Here is a 17,027-nt window from a genome sequence, read left to right on the forward strand (position 1 = left end):
GTGCTCTGGATCGGCCCCCTGCACATTAGCCTCAACCTGCAACATGGTTCTGGGGACTCACCCAGTGATATTAATTCATATTTAAATGTGCTCTAATTTCATCCATCTCTAAACATTTCCATGGCACTCAGCTTGGCGTAGACCTCCATGGCTTTCAGTCATTTAACAACATTATTTGATGCCTATGCCATTGAGTGCACGCCTCCAATCCGTCCGTTTGTCCCATCTCCTGGCCGCCATGAGACTTAGGCCCTTCCACACTCTTCAACGCATCCCTACTTCGTTCTTTTTCCTCTTTTTCCCTTTCGTCTCCTTGGTTCTGCTGAGTCTTCCCTACCCAGTGTCTCCAAAATTTCCATTAGTTTTTAACAAGACTCAGACCCATGCCCAAAGATAGGTATCTTGACACACGCTAGCCCAAATTTAATATTTCTAACTAAAACAAAAATACAAAACGCATAGCAACTGTTGACTACAGCAAGATCTTGGAAACGCAGGGAACAGGATTAAGTGTATACAGAAGCACGTTTTTCTCCCTCTGAGGGAAGGGGGAAGAAACAGAGGTTAGATAAAGAAATGAGGTGAAACAGAAGGCCCACGCCTAGGTTCAGAGTAGGCTTCTCTGTTCAAAGATACCTACTAGAAATTTCTAAGAGCATCAGCACCATCCAGGTGTGTGGTTCAGTTCAGAGATGAGCCCGTACAGGACCGTGTACAGCTCCCCGGGGGGAGACCTTTCCCATCAGAGTGAACATTTTCCACTGGAACAGAAGCACATGATTTATGTGCCTGTCTCAGTTTCAGGGTGATCTGCACAGTAAGTGACAAAATGTTCCCGGGTTCACAGGTTTTATTCCTTCCTCAGTTTTGGGAGGTTGTTTTTTTTTGTTTGCGTATTTCCCTTAGGATTTGATGTATAAATCTTGCCAAATATATCTGGCAGCGATGTCCTTGACATGAACTGTTCTTTCACATTTTATCTAAAACCAATCAGAAAACCTATTATATTCCCTGACCCGTGCTTAGAAGAAGTTGAGCAGCTGCAGGAACAGATAATATAAAACCGAATTTTCCCAGATGTTTATTTCAAACCTTGGCAGAGGTTGTCAGGATGTGTCCAGAGTCAGCTCATCCTGTTAACCAGTATCAAAATAATCTAGACTATAAAATGGTATTGTCAAAATAAAAATCCTACTAACTTTTTCGTGGTAAATACATGCAACTGCCTATACTAGATAACAAATAAATCATTTTCTCCATTCAATTTTATACTCAGGCTATTACTATGCCACACGTCGTATGCTACATGGAAGCTGCAATAGCAAACAATATATGAAATACAATTTCTCAATATTAATTTTTAACAAGACCAATATTAATGGATATGGGGCTAATCGTCCAGTTAGATACCAAGCCGTTGACCATCTGAGCCTCTACTTCAGGGTCATTAACACTGCACAACTGCAGGCTATCTAAACTATAGAAGGACCTTGGATCCCTACTTCATACCATACACATACAGTGAGATACCAGTAGACAGTGATTAAAACGACTAAAATACTGGCAAATGTTGTCCGGGATGTGTCGCAACTGGCACATTCGCATGTTGTTGAAAGGAGTATAAAATGGCACAAGCACTCTGGAAATCTGTTGGCAGTCTCTTATAGAGTTCAACATGCATTTACCCTATGATACAGCAGTTTCACTCCTAGATTTTTAGCTAAAATAAATGAAAACAGATATCCACACAAAAACTCGTACATGAATGCTCATAACAGTTTTATTTGTATTAACCCCCAAACTGGAAACAACCCAAAGGTCCACGTGACTGTGAATGGATATACAAATAATGATATAGTCCCATAATGGAGCAGTAATCAGCAGGGAAAATTATAGAACCACTGCATGCAACAATCTGGATGGATTTTCAAATCATGATGCTGAATATAAAAAGCCAGATGCTGAAGTGTGACTACTGTATGATTCTACTGATAGTAACATCTTGGAAAGTCAGAAGTGACTCTGTGATTCCAGAAAGCACCTTGTTGCCTGGGGCCAGGTCAGGGTAGGGAGACTCACTGAAAAGCTGCAAGAGGGTCGACTGTTCTAATTGTCGAGTAGGGTGGTGGTTGTATAACTTGTATGCGTTTGTCAAAACTTATCAAACTGCACATTTAAAACCTGCATTTCATTGTATGTAAATTACACCTGTGGTAGGCAAAATTTTGTCCCTCATCACCTCACTCTTTGGTGTTATGACCATGAATACGTTATGTTACATGGCAAAAAGAAAAAAAAAATCTTTGCTAATTAGCTGACCTGGAGATGGGGAGATTAGTCTGAAATATCTGGGTGAGGCCAATGTAATCACCACGGTTCTGAAAAGTGGAAGAAGGAGGAAAAAAGGTCGGAGAGATGGAATGGAAATTGAAGTCAGACAAATCCCAAGCATTAGAGAGACTTGATGCAGTCTCGCTAGTTTAAGATGGAGGGTACTACATGAAAATTGAGAGAAGGAACTGAATTCCACATAAGCCTGGAAATGGATTCTCCCCAGAGCCTCTAGTAAGGAACACAGGCCTGTCAACATCTTAATTTTGGCCTGGTATGACCCCGAGCAGAGCACCTAGTTAAGCCCTGGATTTCCGACTCACTGAAACTGTGAGATAATAAATGGGTGTTCTTTCAAGTGGCTAAGTTTGAGGCAATTTGTTACACAGAAATAGGAAACTAATAGGAGATTCAAAGTTGATCTAAATATTAAAAATGACAAGCAAATAAAAATGCAATTAAAAATCATGCCCCCAAGTGAAAGCAAAGACGATATTACAAACTATACTGAAAACAATGAAAAGGAAACTCTTCATACCATAACTGATGGGATATGGAGAAGTTGACCTCAGAGAAAAATATATAGCATTAAGTGCCTTCACTATTAGAAACAAAGGATAAAAGAAAAAGAAAACATATCACTTTTCCTAAGATATAAGAAAAAATACAGCACAATAAGGCAAAAAAAAAACTAAGAAGAGATCACTGAGGAAAAAACCTAAAAAAATAAATATTAAAAGGTAACTAAGAAGAACAAAGAAACCCAAAAGCTAATTTTTTTAAAAGACCACCATCAACAACAAAATAGACAAATCTCTGGCAAACCTGCTCATTGATAAAAGATAAATAGCAAAGATATAGAAACTTAAGAATGAGAAAGGGCACATAACTACAGATAATGTGGAGTAAAAGAATTAAATTTATGCAGTGGCAATAAATTTGAAAACATAAAGGAAATAATTTCCTAGAAAGGTATAAAATTATTAAAGTCAACTCAAAAAAAGTTGAAACTTGATTTGCCTAATTATCATAGAAGAGCCTGAAGATATTGCAAAAGTCACTTGGACCAAATGGATTCATAACCGATTCTTATCTTTTCTTTCATTCTTTCATTTTTTACAGCCCTAATGTGTTGACAAAGACCACTGTCACCTCTCGTCTCAGGGAAGTGGTGCCCTCACCAATTATCTAACAATAGATAATTGTAATGTTATTTGAGCCATTCCCAGCGATAGAAAAAGATGGCGCACTCACCAATTCATTTGATAAAGCCAATAAAACTACTTTAATACCAAAATCTAATAATAATAGTAAAAAATAATGCTATAGATCAATCCCACATAATAAAAGCACAGTGTCTCAATAAACATTCGTGCATAGAATCCAGCAATAATGAAATTAATGTGAACATTAGATTGTACCCCCAAAATGTAAGGGTATTCGATATCAGGAAATCTATTAACAATCTATTTGTCCGCCAACATATTAAAGAATAAAATTCATGTGATGCGAGGTGCTGAGGTTATTTCTAATAAAAATTTTATGGTGAATGGGACTAGAAGTAACAAACAGCAAATGTTATTATAAAAAGCAAAATATTAAGACTGTCTAATAAATTCGATAAGAAAAAGTGTTTATAATTGGCTATAAACACTGGAAAAGAGCTACAATCTGTCTCATTTTGCTCATTTTGGATACGGTTCAATACCCACAGAGACTCTAGAGCAAAATTACTGGAATTAATAAGAGAATTCAGTAAGGTGGCCAGATTCAAGATGAATATACACAAACGGATAGCTTTCCTTTATTCTGATACTAAATATCAAGAAATGGAAATGGGAGAAAATCTTAACAATAGCAACAACATTTATAAAACGTATAGGGATAGATGTAATAATAAAGTATATTTATTAATAAAATTAATGGATAATTTTAATGAAATTCCATTAGAATCACAACAGGGCTTGGCTCTTTTTAATTGGAAAAACATTTTATCCGTTTTACATGGAAGAATAAAATTCCTAAGAAATGCTAAGAAAGTACCAAAAGAACAGTGATGATCAATTTCACTTATCAGAATATATTATAGACCCAAATCAAATCAATATGGTATTGACATAGCAAGATAAAAGATCAGTGAAACAGCATAATGAATCCCAAAATAGATACTGATATATATGAGAATTTTATATGATGAATACGTTTATTAAATCAGTGGCAAAAAATGTATTATTTGATAAATGGTGCCATTGCGACAGGCTGTTGATCTGGATGGAAATAAACGTAGACCGATTCCACTCCCATACCATATACAAAAATAATTATGAGATGAATCGAAGCCATAAATGTCAAAAGCAAAACAGTAGTTTTTTTCCAAGAAAATCTGAAAGAATACACACACAACCTTGATGTGCAGAAAACATTTTTAACCCACACTGGCAACTCCAAAGCTATGAATGCAGAGATAGATATATTTGACTATAAAAATTAAAAACTTTTAAAATAGAAGTTATAAATGAAGTCAACAGGCGAACAATAGGTCTTGGGGGAAATTGCAATACACATTAGTATATTTAGTATAACAAAAAGTTAACACTTGTAACAAAAGAGTTCTCGTAATTTAAAAAAAAAAATGAAAGAGCCCAACGAAATGGGCTAAACATATGAATAATCAAATCTCAAAATATAAATGCAATAGCCAACAAGCATTTGAAAAGATGCTCGACCTTATCAGAAATAAAAGGAATGCAGTTAAAGTACTGATGCAATATCAGGTCCATACATATTAGATTGGCAAACATTAAAAAGAAAGATAAACTTATTGCTGATGCGAATGCGGAGAGGAGGGAGGGCATCCCCAGACATGGATGGTAGAAACGTTTGAAGTTCAGACCTTTTTGGAAATTAAAACTAAAAAGGAAATATTAAGTTCACTCCAGCAATATCTGTCTTGAGAATCTGTCTCATAGGCATAAAAGCACCAGTACATAATGAAATAGGTAATGAGATGGGCTATAATGGCCAAAAAACTGGAACAATAGAGAATCTTATATAGCCATTCAAAAGAATCAAATGAAGCTAGGCCAATTGACTTGGACAGAATTCTACTAAGTGTTAATGAGCAAGAAATGTGTTATCCCATTTTTGAAAAAAATAAACACCTTTATTTGTATATATAGGTATATATGTGTGCATGAATATATCTTATTATCCTAGGGTTACCTGGCTGGGGATAAGCGAGAATGGGGCTAATGTAGAAGGAGGGTGAGGAGCCAAACAGAACGAAAATGACTGTAAAGTACATATGACATGACCCATTTCATATTTACATTGCCATTATATATGTATGGAGTTTAAATCTTTATAATTCACATTTCGAGAAAACAAAACGAAATTTAAAATAAACAATTTCAGCAGTCGACTCGATAAGCAAAGAGTAAATTAACAAAATAAACCTAAGGAAGTGAGGAAGAACGAATGAAACAATAAAAGTAAAAGCAGAAATTGCTAGAACCAGAAGATGGTTTCTGACAAGACCAGTAAAACTGAGAAACTTTCTGGAAATATTTCTGAGAGAAGGAAAGAGAACACACATACTATAAGAATGCGAAAGTAGATATAATTACAGACACAGAAGAATTTCACAATATCACAAGACTATTATGTAACTTGACACCAATACATTATCAAATCTAAGAATAACTGCCTTCCGGGAAAATATATATAACCAAATTTGACTAAAGAAGAGGTAGAAAAATTGGAATAAATCGATAACCATAGATAATATTAAAAAGGTTATTAACTACTACTCTCCCCAAATGCAGCAGACTCCCAAAAGATGAAAAGCTGCTGAACTCATGGCGAATCCTGTCCTTACACCAGAACTGGGCAAAGATATCAAAATCATACCACATGCACACACAATAGGACTAAAGACTACACTCGTGTGTAATATCGATGGGATCTCATTGCCTGCTTCTCTCTAGGGAAGCTTTGTTCTCTCTCTTACGATCCTTGCCTCTTCGCCCTTCCTCTACTTCATACTCTAGTTTCCAGAGTGGCAGCATGCAACAATGAGAAACAATAGACAAAACAACAAATTATCAACGAATGGGTCAGATCTATGAAAAGGATTGGCGATTAGCATTTGTGCTAATAGCACAGATGCATGCATGCCTTACCTGGAAATGCTTTTTCGGGGCTTAACTGGCATCACAGCCATCCTAACCTGAAGTCTGCCCCTTCCTCCCAGCAGAGTCGCATCCCCACAATCCTGATTGGACCCTATAGAACATGCCTTTACCTTGTATCCACATGCAGCTCACTGAGCAGCTCACTTTGCATGTAGTCCCAGGACAGTTCCATTGCGCCCAGGTAGTATCTTCTGGTGGCGCTAAAGCTGAATGGCAAAAGGCACAGAAAGAAGCAGGTGGAGAGCTCTATTCGCATGGCTCTTGAGGCTAGAAAATGTTCAACGGGAGAAACGAAAGGTTAATTCTTCTCTAAAATGTCTTCAGCTCCAGAGAGGAAAAAAGGTACATTTTCTATGATTTAGTGAAAAGTCCCAAAATTTTTGTAGAGATGTGACAGCAGCAGCACTAAGCAGTAAAGGATAGGATTGCTTCCTTTTTGGCAGTGGGAAGCAGCCACAGGAAGAACTGAATAGGAAAAGGGAGGCTGAGCTAAAAAGCTTAACCCATTCACCTCTGAAAGCAAAGGGAGCACAAGAATGCTACTTAAATCAGGACCTTTAAGGAAAGGAAGAGAGGGAAGGGAAGGTCAAGGTGAAAAGTAGCTTTCATTTGTACTCATATTCCTAGCCGAGTCAACCCTCTACCTTAGTAGCAGCAAGAGAAGCTCTAGATGCCACTGATGATTCTGGAATCCATTTGCATAAGCAAGAGGAACCAGTATTCTAATAGTGTCCCTGCTTCTACCTTTGCCCCTCACACAGCCACCACCAAGTGACTTTTTTAAAACTATAAAGCAGATCCCGTCACTCCTTTGCTCAGAAACCTCCACTGGCTTGTGATCTCAGAGTAAAATCCTACATCTCTACCAGGGTCTAGAGCATCTGCCATGACCTCCGTGGTCTCATCTAACTCTGGCTCTTGGCTCTTCCTTAAGACGCCAAGCACACACTTGCGCTGAGACCTCAGCACTGTTTCCTCTACCTGAAACCCTTTTTCCTCAGATCTCCACACGTTTTCACTCCCACACCCCCTTCAAGTCTTGGCTCAAATCTTGCCTTCTCGGTAAGCTCACATATGGACATTTACGCAGTAAGCTCTCTTGCCACACAGGTACTTCCGATATCCCTCCTGGCTTCATTTTTCTACATAGAACTCATAACCACCCAGAATTTATGTATTTATTTATCTTGCATTGTTGTTACCTGATGCTTCTTAAGGTTGTTTACATTTGGCTCAGGTATAGAATATATCTACATAATGTGGACCCTGAGAGAGAAGATACGTATCAAGAAGGACTCCTGGTGGCTAACTGGGCTCAATTTTAAAATCAGAGCATAGCATCCATTTCTAAACAGGGGCCTCTCAGGCAAACTGCATTTTAGGGAGAAGCCTGCACTGCACACCTGCCTGCACAGTGTTCCTGCTGGCTGAGCCAATCCTTATGAAGCAGTTACTGGAATAGGATTTCAACCAATAAGACCGAGGCTTTCCCCATCCAATTGAAGCTGAGCAGCTACATCCCCATCAGCACCTTCACTGACCAATCAGAACAGCTCCATTCTGACCAATCAAGACAATGCCTTTTGGACCAATCAAATTGCGAGGATTTGGAGTCCATATTTGCATGAGGATGGGCCAATCAGGGACCAAGGGCGGAGACTGCTGTCTATATAAGGTGCCTTCGGCTTTGGAAAACTCACTTTTCCTTTCCGTGGTTGGCACTGTTAGACGTGTGTTGTGACCATGGACTCGAGCAGAGTGAGCTGTCGACGGGAGCTCGAATGGGAGAGAGAGAGCAGTCGACGGGAGCAGAGAGAGCAGTCGACGGGAGCAGAGTGAGCTGTCGACGGGAGCAGAGTGAGCTGTCGACGGGAGCAGAGAGAGCTGTCGACGGGAGCAGAGAGAGCTGTCGACCCGTACGGGCCTGGCTCCAGGAATACCTGGTAGCTGCCTCAGAACTTAGCTGTGACACTGAGCTGTTCCTCAGCTGTGTTGTATCAGAGTTGAGCTGCTTGCACTGAATAGTTTTCTTCACTGCACCCACAAAGTGGAGAGTCCTTTTGGTGTTGACGTCAGTGACCGATGGCTGTGCTTAGTTCAGAGACCCTACTTGGCTTAATATGTGTGAAGGAGAGTGAGGGTCTCAAAGTACAGGAGCTAATAAACTTGACCAGGGTTGCAATAAAGTATTATTGACCGTCTAGTTCTGCATGGTTGCGTGTTTATTCATCTCGGGAAGACGGGGGAGGAAGGTTTTTTGGTAAACATTCTCCGTATGTCTGCCGGGCACCAGGTTGCAGAGGTAATAGCTGGCAGGCACCACGTGCTAGAAATGGTTCTAAGCTCTTTCCAATGCAGCTGTTCTTGTCTTCATTTTACAGGTGATGAAACTGAAGCACAGAGAGGTTAGGCAACTTGGCCATGGTCACAGTTTGTAAGTGGTAGCATTCAAACCCACGTAATCTGGCTCTAGAAATTATGCTCCTTACCTGTGTGCTATGCTTCCATTCCTCAAACACGAATAAAAGGTTCTTGCATTCTGGGAGACACGGTCCAATGGTTACTAACACAGTGGTAATTTTCTGCCAGGTGCTTTACACATTATCTGACTTAATCCTCACAATGAGACCGCGAAGTGAGTATGTACGCATGAAGCATCTGAGGTGTAGAGAGGGTTAAATGGTTTGCCCAAGGCTACAAAACCACCTATTTGTCCTAGCCAGACACTATCCTGGGCACAGGGTGCACAGCAGTGAAAACTACACCTGAGACAATAAGCGACACTTAAGGTACATGAGCACCTTACATGCTATGTTAAAAGGTGATTTAAATGGTGTGCAGAAAAGGAAAGTACAGTTGGCTGTTCGTATCCGTGGGTTTTGCCTTACGGGCTGGGAATCCGATGTGGAGGGCCAACGCTATTCACCGCTCTACTCCATTTGATGTGAGACTTGAGCATCTGCAGAGGTGGCTATCTGGGGGGGGGCCTGGAATCAATGTCTCAGATACCAAGGGATGAAATGTAAGCAGAGGCAGGAGAAGGCGGGTGTACCAGCTTGCAATTTTAAATGAGGATAGGTCGCGGAAAGTCTCACTGAGGTTACGTTTCGGCAAAGGGACTTCGGCTTCTACACTGAGGGCAATGGGGAGCCACGGTAGGGGTCTGAGTAGAGAAAGGCAGTGAGCACAATTACCTTTTAGACTAATTTTTCTGGCCCCGGTGGGGAGAATAGACTTCAGGGGGACAAGTGTAGGAGCAGGTCGACCTGGGCAAAGATGGTAGCGCTGGAGTGAGAAATGGCTGGATTCGCTGCGGAGATAGAGTTTATGGGGGCTGCTGACGAATTGGATTTGTGGGGTCTGAGAGTAGCTCGGAATAACACCGAGGTGTCTGGACTGGTGAAGCTGTCATTAACTGGGATGGGGCGACAGGGAGGGGAGTAGCATAGGGGTGGGGCGGGGAGATGCGCCCTGGCACACGGTTAAAGGGCTCCACAGGCATTGCAGGCAAGCGGGCCCTTTTCATTCAGAGCGCTTCTCTTCGTTTTGGGATTGTCTAAATGCTTTTTAAATGTCTGATTTCCTTCACTCCGACAGAGTCGGGCATAGAGACCTCGATAAATATTTGCTTAAAGTTTACATGAACAAACAACAAGCCTGCTTTCTTTATTTTTAGTAAACTAATGGGTAAATAGTCTTTACTGGGGAAGGGCCGGGTCACGATCCCGCCGCAGGGACTCCCTACCGCGTAAGCGACAAGCGGAGACTCCGTCGGGAGAGGCTTTCTGCGCACGCGCGTCTGGGCATGCCCGCTGGGGCTAGTGACACCGCCCGCTGAGCCTTGTGACGCAGCCGCGCGCGGGGGATGGGGAGTGGCCGCCCAGCGCCGGGCCCGCCCTCTTCAGCTGCCGCCGCGGGAATGGAAACATCACCCCCACGTGCCGGAAACCAGCTTTCGGCGATGACGGCGCGCCACTCCGTGCCGTACCGTACCGAGCCCCAGCAGGTGTCATCGCGAGAACAGCTCGCAGAAATGGCCGCGTCCAGTCAAGGTAAGGACGGGCGCGCGCGCCGCCGCTGGCGCCGCGGGGAGCCGCCTTCCGGGGCTGCGGAAGGGGAAGGGCTCGGTGCCTGCCAGGCCCGGCAGAGGTCCCCAGGGAGCCCACGCGACGCAGGGGCGGGGAGGGCGGCCGGGACTCGCCCCTGGCCCAGCGGCTCCCAGGGGCCGGCCAAGGTCAGGCGCCTGGCTGGGGCCGAACTGCCCCCGGTGTTGTCTCCTGCGCTCGCTCAGCCTTCCGGCGCCGCCCCTACAGCCTAAGCGCGGAGACATTCCGTCCCTGTTCTCGGAAGCGCTCTGGCGCTTTGAGACTAAGGCGGTGGCGTTATCCCTTTGGACGTTCATCTCGAACACCCGGCGAGTGTCTCTCTGTGTGCAAAGTGCCCCCCTTGCACTGCTGATGGTTTCCAAAGGTTTTCAAAGCCCAGTACACCGGGATGGTACTTTGAAATAGTTTTTTATTTAGTCCGCGCAGTCAGGGGAAGATTCCCGGATGACAGTCCGCAGTGGAGCACGTCTTTAAGTCTTGCTTCTCCTAGTCTTTCAATGTTTCCTGGTTCGTTTCAATTCACCACTTGCTTACAAGATCCGATTGCTAAACAGAGCCGTCATCGAAAAATCGATTATATAAACTTAAAAGTACATACATTATGTTAAAAACAAAGGCAGTGAAAATACTCAAAACATTTATTATTTGCCGTGTTTTACTGTTATCTGTGCCCATGAGGTTATTTATATTTATTGTGTCGTGGTGGAGGTAACATGGTATGGAGCACTACTGTGCATCTCTTCCCAGCTCTGTGTTCAGTGATGTCACAGTTCAGTGACGTTCTCTCCGCAAGTGACCACACTCGCATACACTACAAGTCAGCCCTCCCCCAAAACCGGTGCTTTCGAAGTCGACATCATGAATTTCCATCTTTATCATGGTAATGATCACATAATACTGTGATCATTGATTTCTTCGGTCCACGAGCAAGGCTAGTGACTTACTTTGGTCTATATAGTGCTTAACGGTGTTTGTTGAATGACTGAATAAAGTTGCGCGAACTAAACGTCTCAAATTCGATCCCCCTTTTGAGCTAAGGGGTTTAGTAAAATTCCATTAAAGCAAAACTCCAAGCTCATTCTTGTTTTCCAGTGATATGACTTAACCCGGGGAGAGAATTTCTTGTTCAAAATAGCAGTCACGTTTTGTTGTATTAGGAAAAACTTTTCATTTAGCTACTTCTGAGGCTGTAGGAGGCCAATTCCTCAAACATTCATATTTTAGTTCTGCTAAATTGGGATCTATAATCCATCTTGAATTAATTCTTGAATTATATTTTGCATATGATGTTAGGAATTGAGGTTTTTGTTTTTACAGTCACTTAATAATTCTAACACAACTCGTTGAAAGAATTTCTTTCCCCATCGTATGACCTCGGTGCCGTGTTTTGAGAATCAGATGACTGTATGTGTGGAGCTACTTCTGGACTGTGTATTCTCTTCTGTTTATACATTTGTGTATCCTTAGGTCAGTCCTGCACTGTGTTACATACGGTAGCTTTGTAAGTCTTGAAATCAGATAGCTAGCTGTATTGTACTGTAGCTTTGTAAGAAGTCTTGAAATCCCTTGAACTTCCTTTTTTTCTACCCAACATTGCTTTGGCCACCAATATCTTTCATTCCACATTCTCTTTTCTCGGTGCGACTTTGCCACTCCTTCTACTGAGTGATGGGCTCTTGAATCTGAGCGAGAGTTTGTGACCGCTCCAACAGAATACAGTAGACGTGACACTGCATGACTTCTGAGGCTGGGACTTAAATGGTAACATAGCTTCTGCCTCGCCCTCGAGGTCCCTCGCTCTCTCACTTTCTCCTGAGGGATAGGCACCTTTGAACCCAGCCGCCATGCTTTAAAGAAGTCCAAAATGTCCCACGTAGAGGGGCAGCCTGTATGTGTGACCACAGTAGATGATTCCAGATCCGGCCTGTTAGTCTTCCAGTCGAAGCCTCGGCACATGGCAGCGGAGATGAGCCACAGTGCTGTACCTGTCCAAAGTGCTGATCCGCAGGATCTGAGAGCATAGCGGATGATTGTTTTTGCGCCGTCACGTTTTGGGGGTAATTTCCTGTACAGCCTTAGCAACTGGAACAGTACTCTAGACAGCCAGTGTGTCTGTCTCCAAGTGAATCTTAGAAGCAGCTTGTCAATCTCTAGATAAAAACTGGCTTTTTGATTGGGAACACGTGGAGTCTGGAGATCAATATGGAGAGAATGAACATCTTAAACATATCAAGTCTTGCAAAACATAGATGTGGTATGTATGTCCATTAGTTAGGTCATTCTTCAGTTTTTCTCTGCAGTGTTTTGTCATTTACAGTATAGAGGTCTTGCTCATCTTTCATTAAATTTATCCCTGCGTTATCTTCCCACAGAGAAAGGGATTAGACATTTTTGTTAACTCTTTTTCCCTTCTTGGGCAAATCACTTCTGACTCTCCATTTCTTACTTATAAAATGGGGTTAATCAACAGTACCTTGTGTTGTACCTATTTTGTTCTGTGCATTTAATTAGATATTCATGTTTAATATATAGATCTCAATTAAACATTACTTCTTATTTTTATTGTCACTGGGATCCACATAATACTGAGAATTTGTGAATTTGTGGGCTATCGAATAGTATTGAGTTACTTCTGAAAAGGAGAGGCAAATGAAGAAAATCCATTTCATTTAGGATGCGTTCTTAGGTATTACTTGCAGTTTTTCCTAAGTCCTTTTGGTTGGTTTTCATTTTGAGAGGAAAACCTAAAATACTGATTCTAAATTTCCAGGGTTTTTTTTTTTTCTCTAAGACTGATACTGTTTGTTGATTTTAGTCTGATTTCCAAAAATCGTTAGTCAGAATTTCAGAGTTAATTTACTATTTAAAATAGAATAATATTTGGGTACCTGGCTCTGTGGCGCAATGAATAACACGTTGGAATTCTAGACAAAAAGAATAATATTTGGCGGTTCTTATTACGACTATATTTATTTAAAAATTCCCTAATCTAGTTAAGAGAATGGTAGTAATTTATTGTGAAAGTAACTATTATTAAGCATCTTATTTCTTGTAGGAAACTTTGAGGGGAATTTTGAGTCACTGGACCTTGCAGAATATGCTAAAAAGCAGCCATGGTGGCGTAAGTTGTTCGGGCAGGAATCTGGGCCCTCCGTTGAAAAGTATAGCGTGGCGACCCAGCTATTAATTGGAGGTGTCACTGGATGGTAAGTGGTGCGAGAGATGTCTGGTGTCTTTTTTTTCTTTTTTTGCGCGATTTAGTATTGCGGTTATAGGAATCATCTCCTTTAACCAACAAAAACGCATTGACTTCTGTGAAATAGATCACATAACATGTGGCGTTTCTCTAAACACCATGCTAAAGTTCTGGGTCACACATAGTATTTCTTACACCTCGGGTACTGTTTAAAGTATTTATATAGACACATCATTTCCTTCTCACAACTCTGAAATTGGAACTGATGTTATCTATCCTCATTTCCCCCCAGTTTTATTGAGTAATAACACATCCATCACTGTGTAAGTCTAAGGCCTACGGCATGACGGTTTGGTTTACGTAATGTGAAGTGATTACTACAGTAGGTTTGGTTAACAACCATCATTTTATATAGACACCATTGAAAGAAAAAAAATTCTCTTTGCGATGAGAACTCTTAGGATTTGCTGTCTTAACAACTTTCCCGTGTCGCACACAGCAGCGTTAGTTATTGTCATCACATTGCGCATTACATCCCTGGCGCCTGTTTATCTTCTAGCTGCAGATTTGTACCTTTTGACCACCTAACTCCAGGCCCTACTCCCCTACCCCTGATCTCTTTTTCTAGCAGTTTTTTTTTAAATTAGATTTCACATATAAATGAGATCGTACAGTATTTATCTTTTTCTGCCTGACTTATTTCACTTACTATAATCTCCTCTGGGTCCATCCACGTTGTTGCAAAGGGCTGAATTTTCTGGCTGAATAATACTGTATATGTCTGACAACTGTTTGTACCCGACAGCCTATCAACTTGTCTGACGTTGGTTTGGTTTTTGTAGGTGCACGGGTTTCATATTCCAGAAGGTTGGCAAGTTGGCTGCGACAGCTGTGGGTGGTGGATTTTTCCTCCTTCAGGTTTGTATGTGAAATATTCCTCGATGTTTGAACACTCCCCTTGCCCGTCAGGGCTGGGGCGTGAGGAGCCGCAATAAAGTCCTGCCTATATCATACTAGAAGAGCTTTCACACTTGCTCACATGTATTGTTTGAAACCTTAGTGACCATTCGAATCAAACTTCATCAATTACTAGTTGTATTTTATTTCATCATTTATAACGTGGTATATAAGATATAAGTACGTGTCTTTTAATATAGGTCCCTTACGGGGGTTTTAAGACCCTGTAAGTGCCCTGTGACACGATTTATTCCCATATAGTAATGTCGCCAGCTTCTACAGAGGAGACATTGAGCCCGGAGCAATCGATGAGAAATGAGGGCTACATGACAGATGTCCTCTGCTGTCTCTCTGGCCCGGACTTTATTTCAAAAACCCGGGGTGCCGGTTCTCTCAGGCTGCTTGTGTAGCATCGGTTTATAAATCTGCCTTGACCTTGGAATCACCTCGGAGTCTTAACAAGCACTGATGCTTGCGGCCTGCCACAGACTGCATGGGCGTAGGCGTGCTTGCACATCAGAATATGTTTGAACTCCCGAGGTGACTCTAATGTGCCTTTGAGGATCGCCACCCTTTGTCTCCTCCCGCAGTTGGCATCCGTCATTTTTGCAAGGTAAATTCTGCGTTGGAACCACGAGTGAGTTTCCCAGACTGGTTGGGCGAATATTTAGTGTGCAGAAGGAGGAGGCTGGCGACTAGCTGGCCGGCCTGGGCTGGACAGAGTATCGCTGCGTGGCAAGTGCCCCCCAAGCCTGCTGCTTGAAACCATCACTGTTTTATTCTCTCCCACGGTTTCTGTGGGTCGGGAATTTAGGGAGAGCTAAGATGGGCTCTCGTGGCGGGCGTCTCTGTGGTTCCAGGTAGGTGGCCGCAGCGCGGTCGGCTGGCCTCCCCATCTCCTCCCTCCCCTTCTCTTCAGGGTTTCACGGCTCCTCCACTAGGTCCCTGTCCCTCTACGTGGCATAGTTTCGGCTTTCTTACACCACAGCGACCTGTCAGGGCTCCAAGCACAGGTGTTCCGGGTGCAAGTGGCACCTCCTTTTCCATCTGTAGCACTCTGCTGGTGACTAGAACCTTGCCAGCAGCTTCCTCCTAACCCCCAGTTAGGTAGCTAGGTTCCTGTGGGCATGTCGCCGGCCCTGTCACTGGACAGGTCACACTCCCTGCAGGCAGGGCCCCCTCCCCAGGCCTTCCGTCTTCTTCCTCTTACCGCTCAGGTGGAAGTGCGCGGACAGCTGTGTCGCTGCTAGACTCACAGTCCTGCTCTGTCCCCGAGGCTTCCCTAGCCTGCCCCTCACTTCGTAAATACCGTAAATACTGTAAATACCGTAATGTGGCTTCGAAGTGCCTGCATCTGAGCTGCCCTCGTCCGGGGCCCCGGCTGCCAGACTAATCCGGAATTGGAAGTGTCTCTGGGAAGACTCAGTGGGGTTCTGCTGCCTCGTGGGTCGGACACTCCCGGAGTGCAGGGGCGCCTCCCTGCTCGTGTACGTGGCACAGCGGGCGTCTGCGCTGTGCCCTCACCTGATCTGTCATCAGAGGGATGACGGCGGGGTAGGGGTAGGCGTAATGTTGGGAGAGCGGGGCTGTGGTTTGACACAGGGATCCCGTTTCCTTTCTTTGATGCTGACGATCGTCCCCGCAGCATTTACTGCAGGCTTCTTTTCCCCAGTATTCGAAGCGTTGCCTCCATCATACACCAGAAGCCACGTGTGTGTGGATCTGATTCTAGGTTCTCCGTTCTGTTCCACCGGCCCCTTTCTCCCTTTCCTCGGCCCTGACAGTCGGTAAGACGAGTTCCCACACACTGTCCTCGGGAGCGCTGTGGCTGCTTCGGAAGTTTTCCTTGTCCATCTGAACGTTAGAACAGGCTCGTCGATTACTTTCAAAAATTCTGTGGACATTTTGATTGGGATTGCCTGGGAACTATATAGGTAAATTTGGGAAGAATGAACATCTTTTATGCTATCGAGTCATCTCTCTGTGAACATGGGCTTTCTCTCCATTTATTTAGGTCTTCGACGTCTTTGCGTTGACTTTTATTATTTTTTTCCACGTAGATCTTGTACATCTGTGGTTCCATGCTATTCCTAGATATGTGACAGCTTTACTCGCTCTCGTGGCTTTCCTTGGGCACTCGCCCCGGCCCTGAGTCCCAACGGATAGATGCAGAATGGCGCAGCCGGCGATGTGCAATATCTTTGCATCCATTTCGGTCAAGTGTCTCTTTAGGATTTTTGCCCA

General features: G+C 43.1%; 2 protein-coding genes across 2 annotated transcripts in view; one reads left to right on the top strand and one right to left on the bottom strand.

The window, feature by feature from the left end:
• The window catches only part of F8 (coagulation factor VIII), a 108,216-nt gene extending 101,251 nt beyond the window's left edge, over positions 1 to 6,965 (bottom strand). Inside the window, exon 1 of the mRNA XM_039867016.1 lies at positions 6,635 to 6,965. Within this exon, the coding sequence (XP_039722950.1) occupies positions 6,635 to 6,780 (146 nt within the window). The 5' untranslated portion in view covers positions 6,781 to 6,965. The remainder of the gene's footprint in view (positions 1 to 6,634) is intronic.
• Positions 6,966 to 10,350: 3,385 nt separating this feature from the next.
• FUNDC2 (FUN14 domain containing 2) lies at positions 10,351 to 14,796 on the top strand. Its single transcript, XM_039867019.1, has 3 exons — positions 10,351 to 10,576; positions 13,686 to 13,836; positions 14,669 to 14,796. The coding sequence occupies exons 1-3, from the start codon at positions 10,390 to 10,392 to the stop codon at positions 14,754 to 14,756; spliced, it is 426 nt and encodes a 141-aa protein (XP_039722953.1). The 5' UTR covers positions 10,351 to 10,389; the 3' UTR covers positions 14,757 to 14,796.
• Positions 14,797 to 17,027: the final 2,231 nt, after the last annotated feature.

Source organism: Pteropus medius, unplaced genomic scaffold (genome assembly GCF_902729225.1).
Source record: "Pteropus medius unplaced genomic scaffold, Ma_sr-lr_union100, whole genome shotgun sequence".
In the NCBI taxonomy this organism is placed as follows: Eukaryota; Metazoa; Chordata; class Mammalia; order Chiroptera; family Pteropodidae; genus Pteropus; species Pteropus medius.

Coding starts and splice junctions, on each gene's coding strand:
- FUNDC2 (XM_039867019.1), top strand. CDS start 10,390: ATGGGGAGTGGCCGCCCAGCGCCGGGCCCGCCCTCTTCAGCTGCCGCC. Junction 10,577..13,685: donor AATGGCCGCGTCCAGTCAAG/GTAAGGACGGGC, acceptor TATTTCTTGTAG/GAAACTTTGAGGGGAATTTT. Junction 13,837..14,668: donor ATTGGAGGTGTCACTGGATG/GTAAGTGGTGCG, acceptor TGGTTTTTGTAG/GTGCACGGGTTTCATATTCC.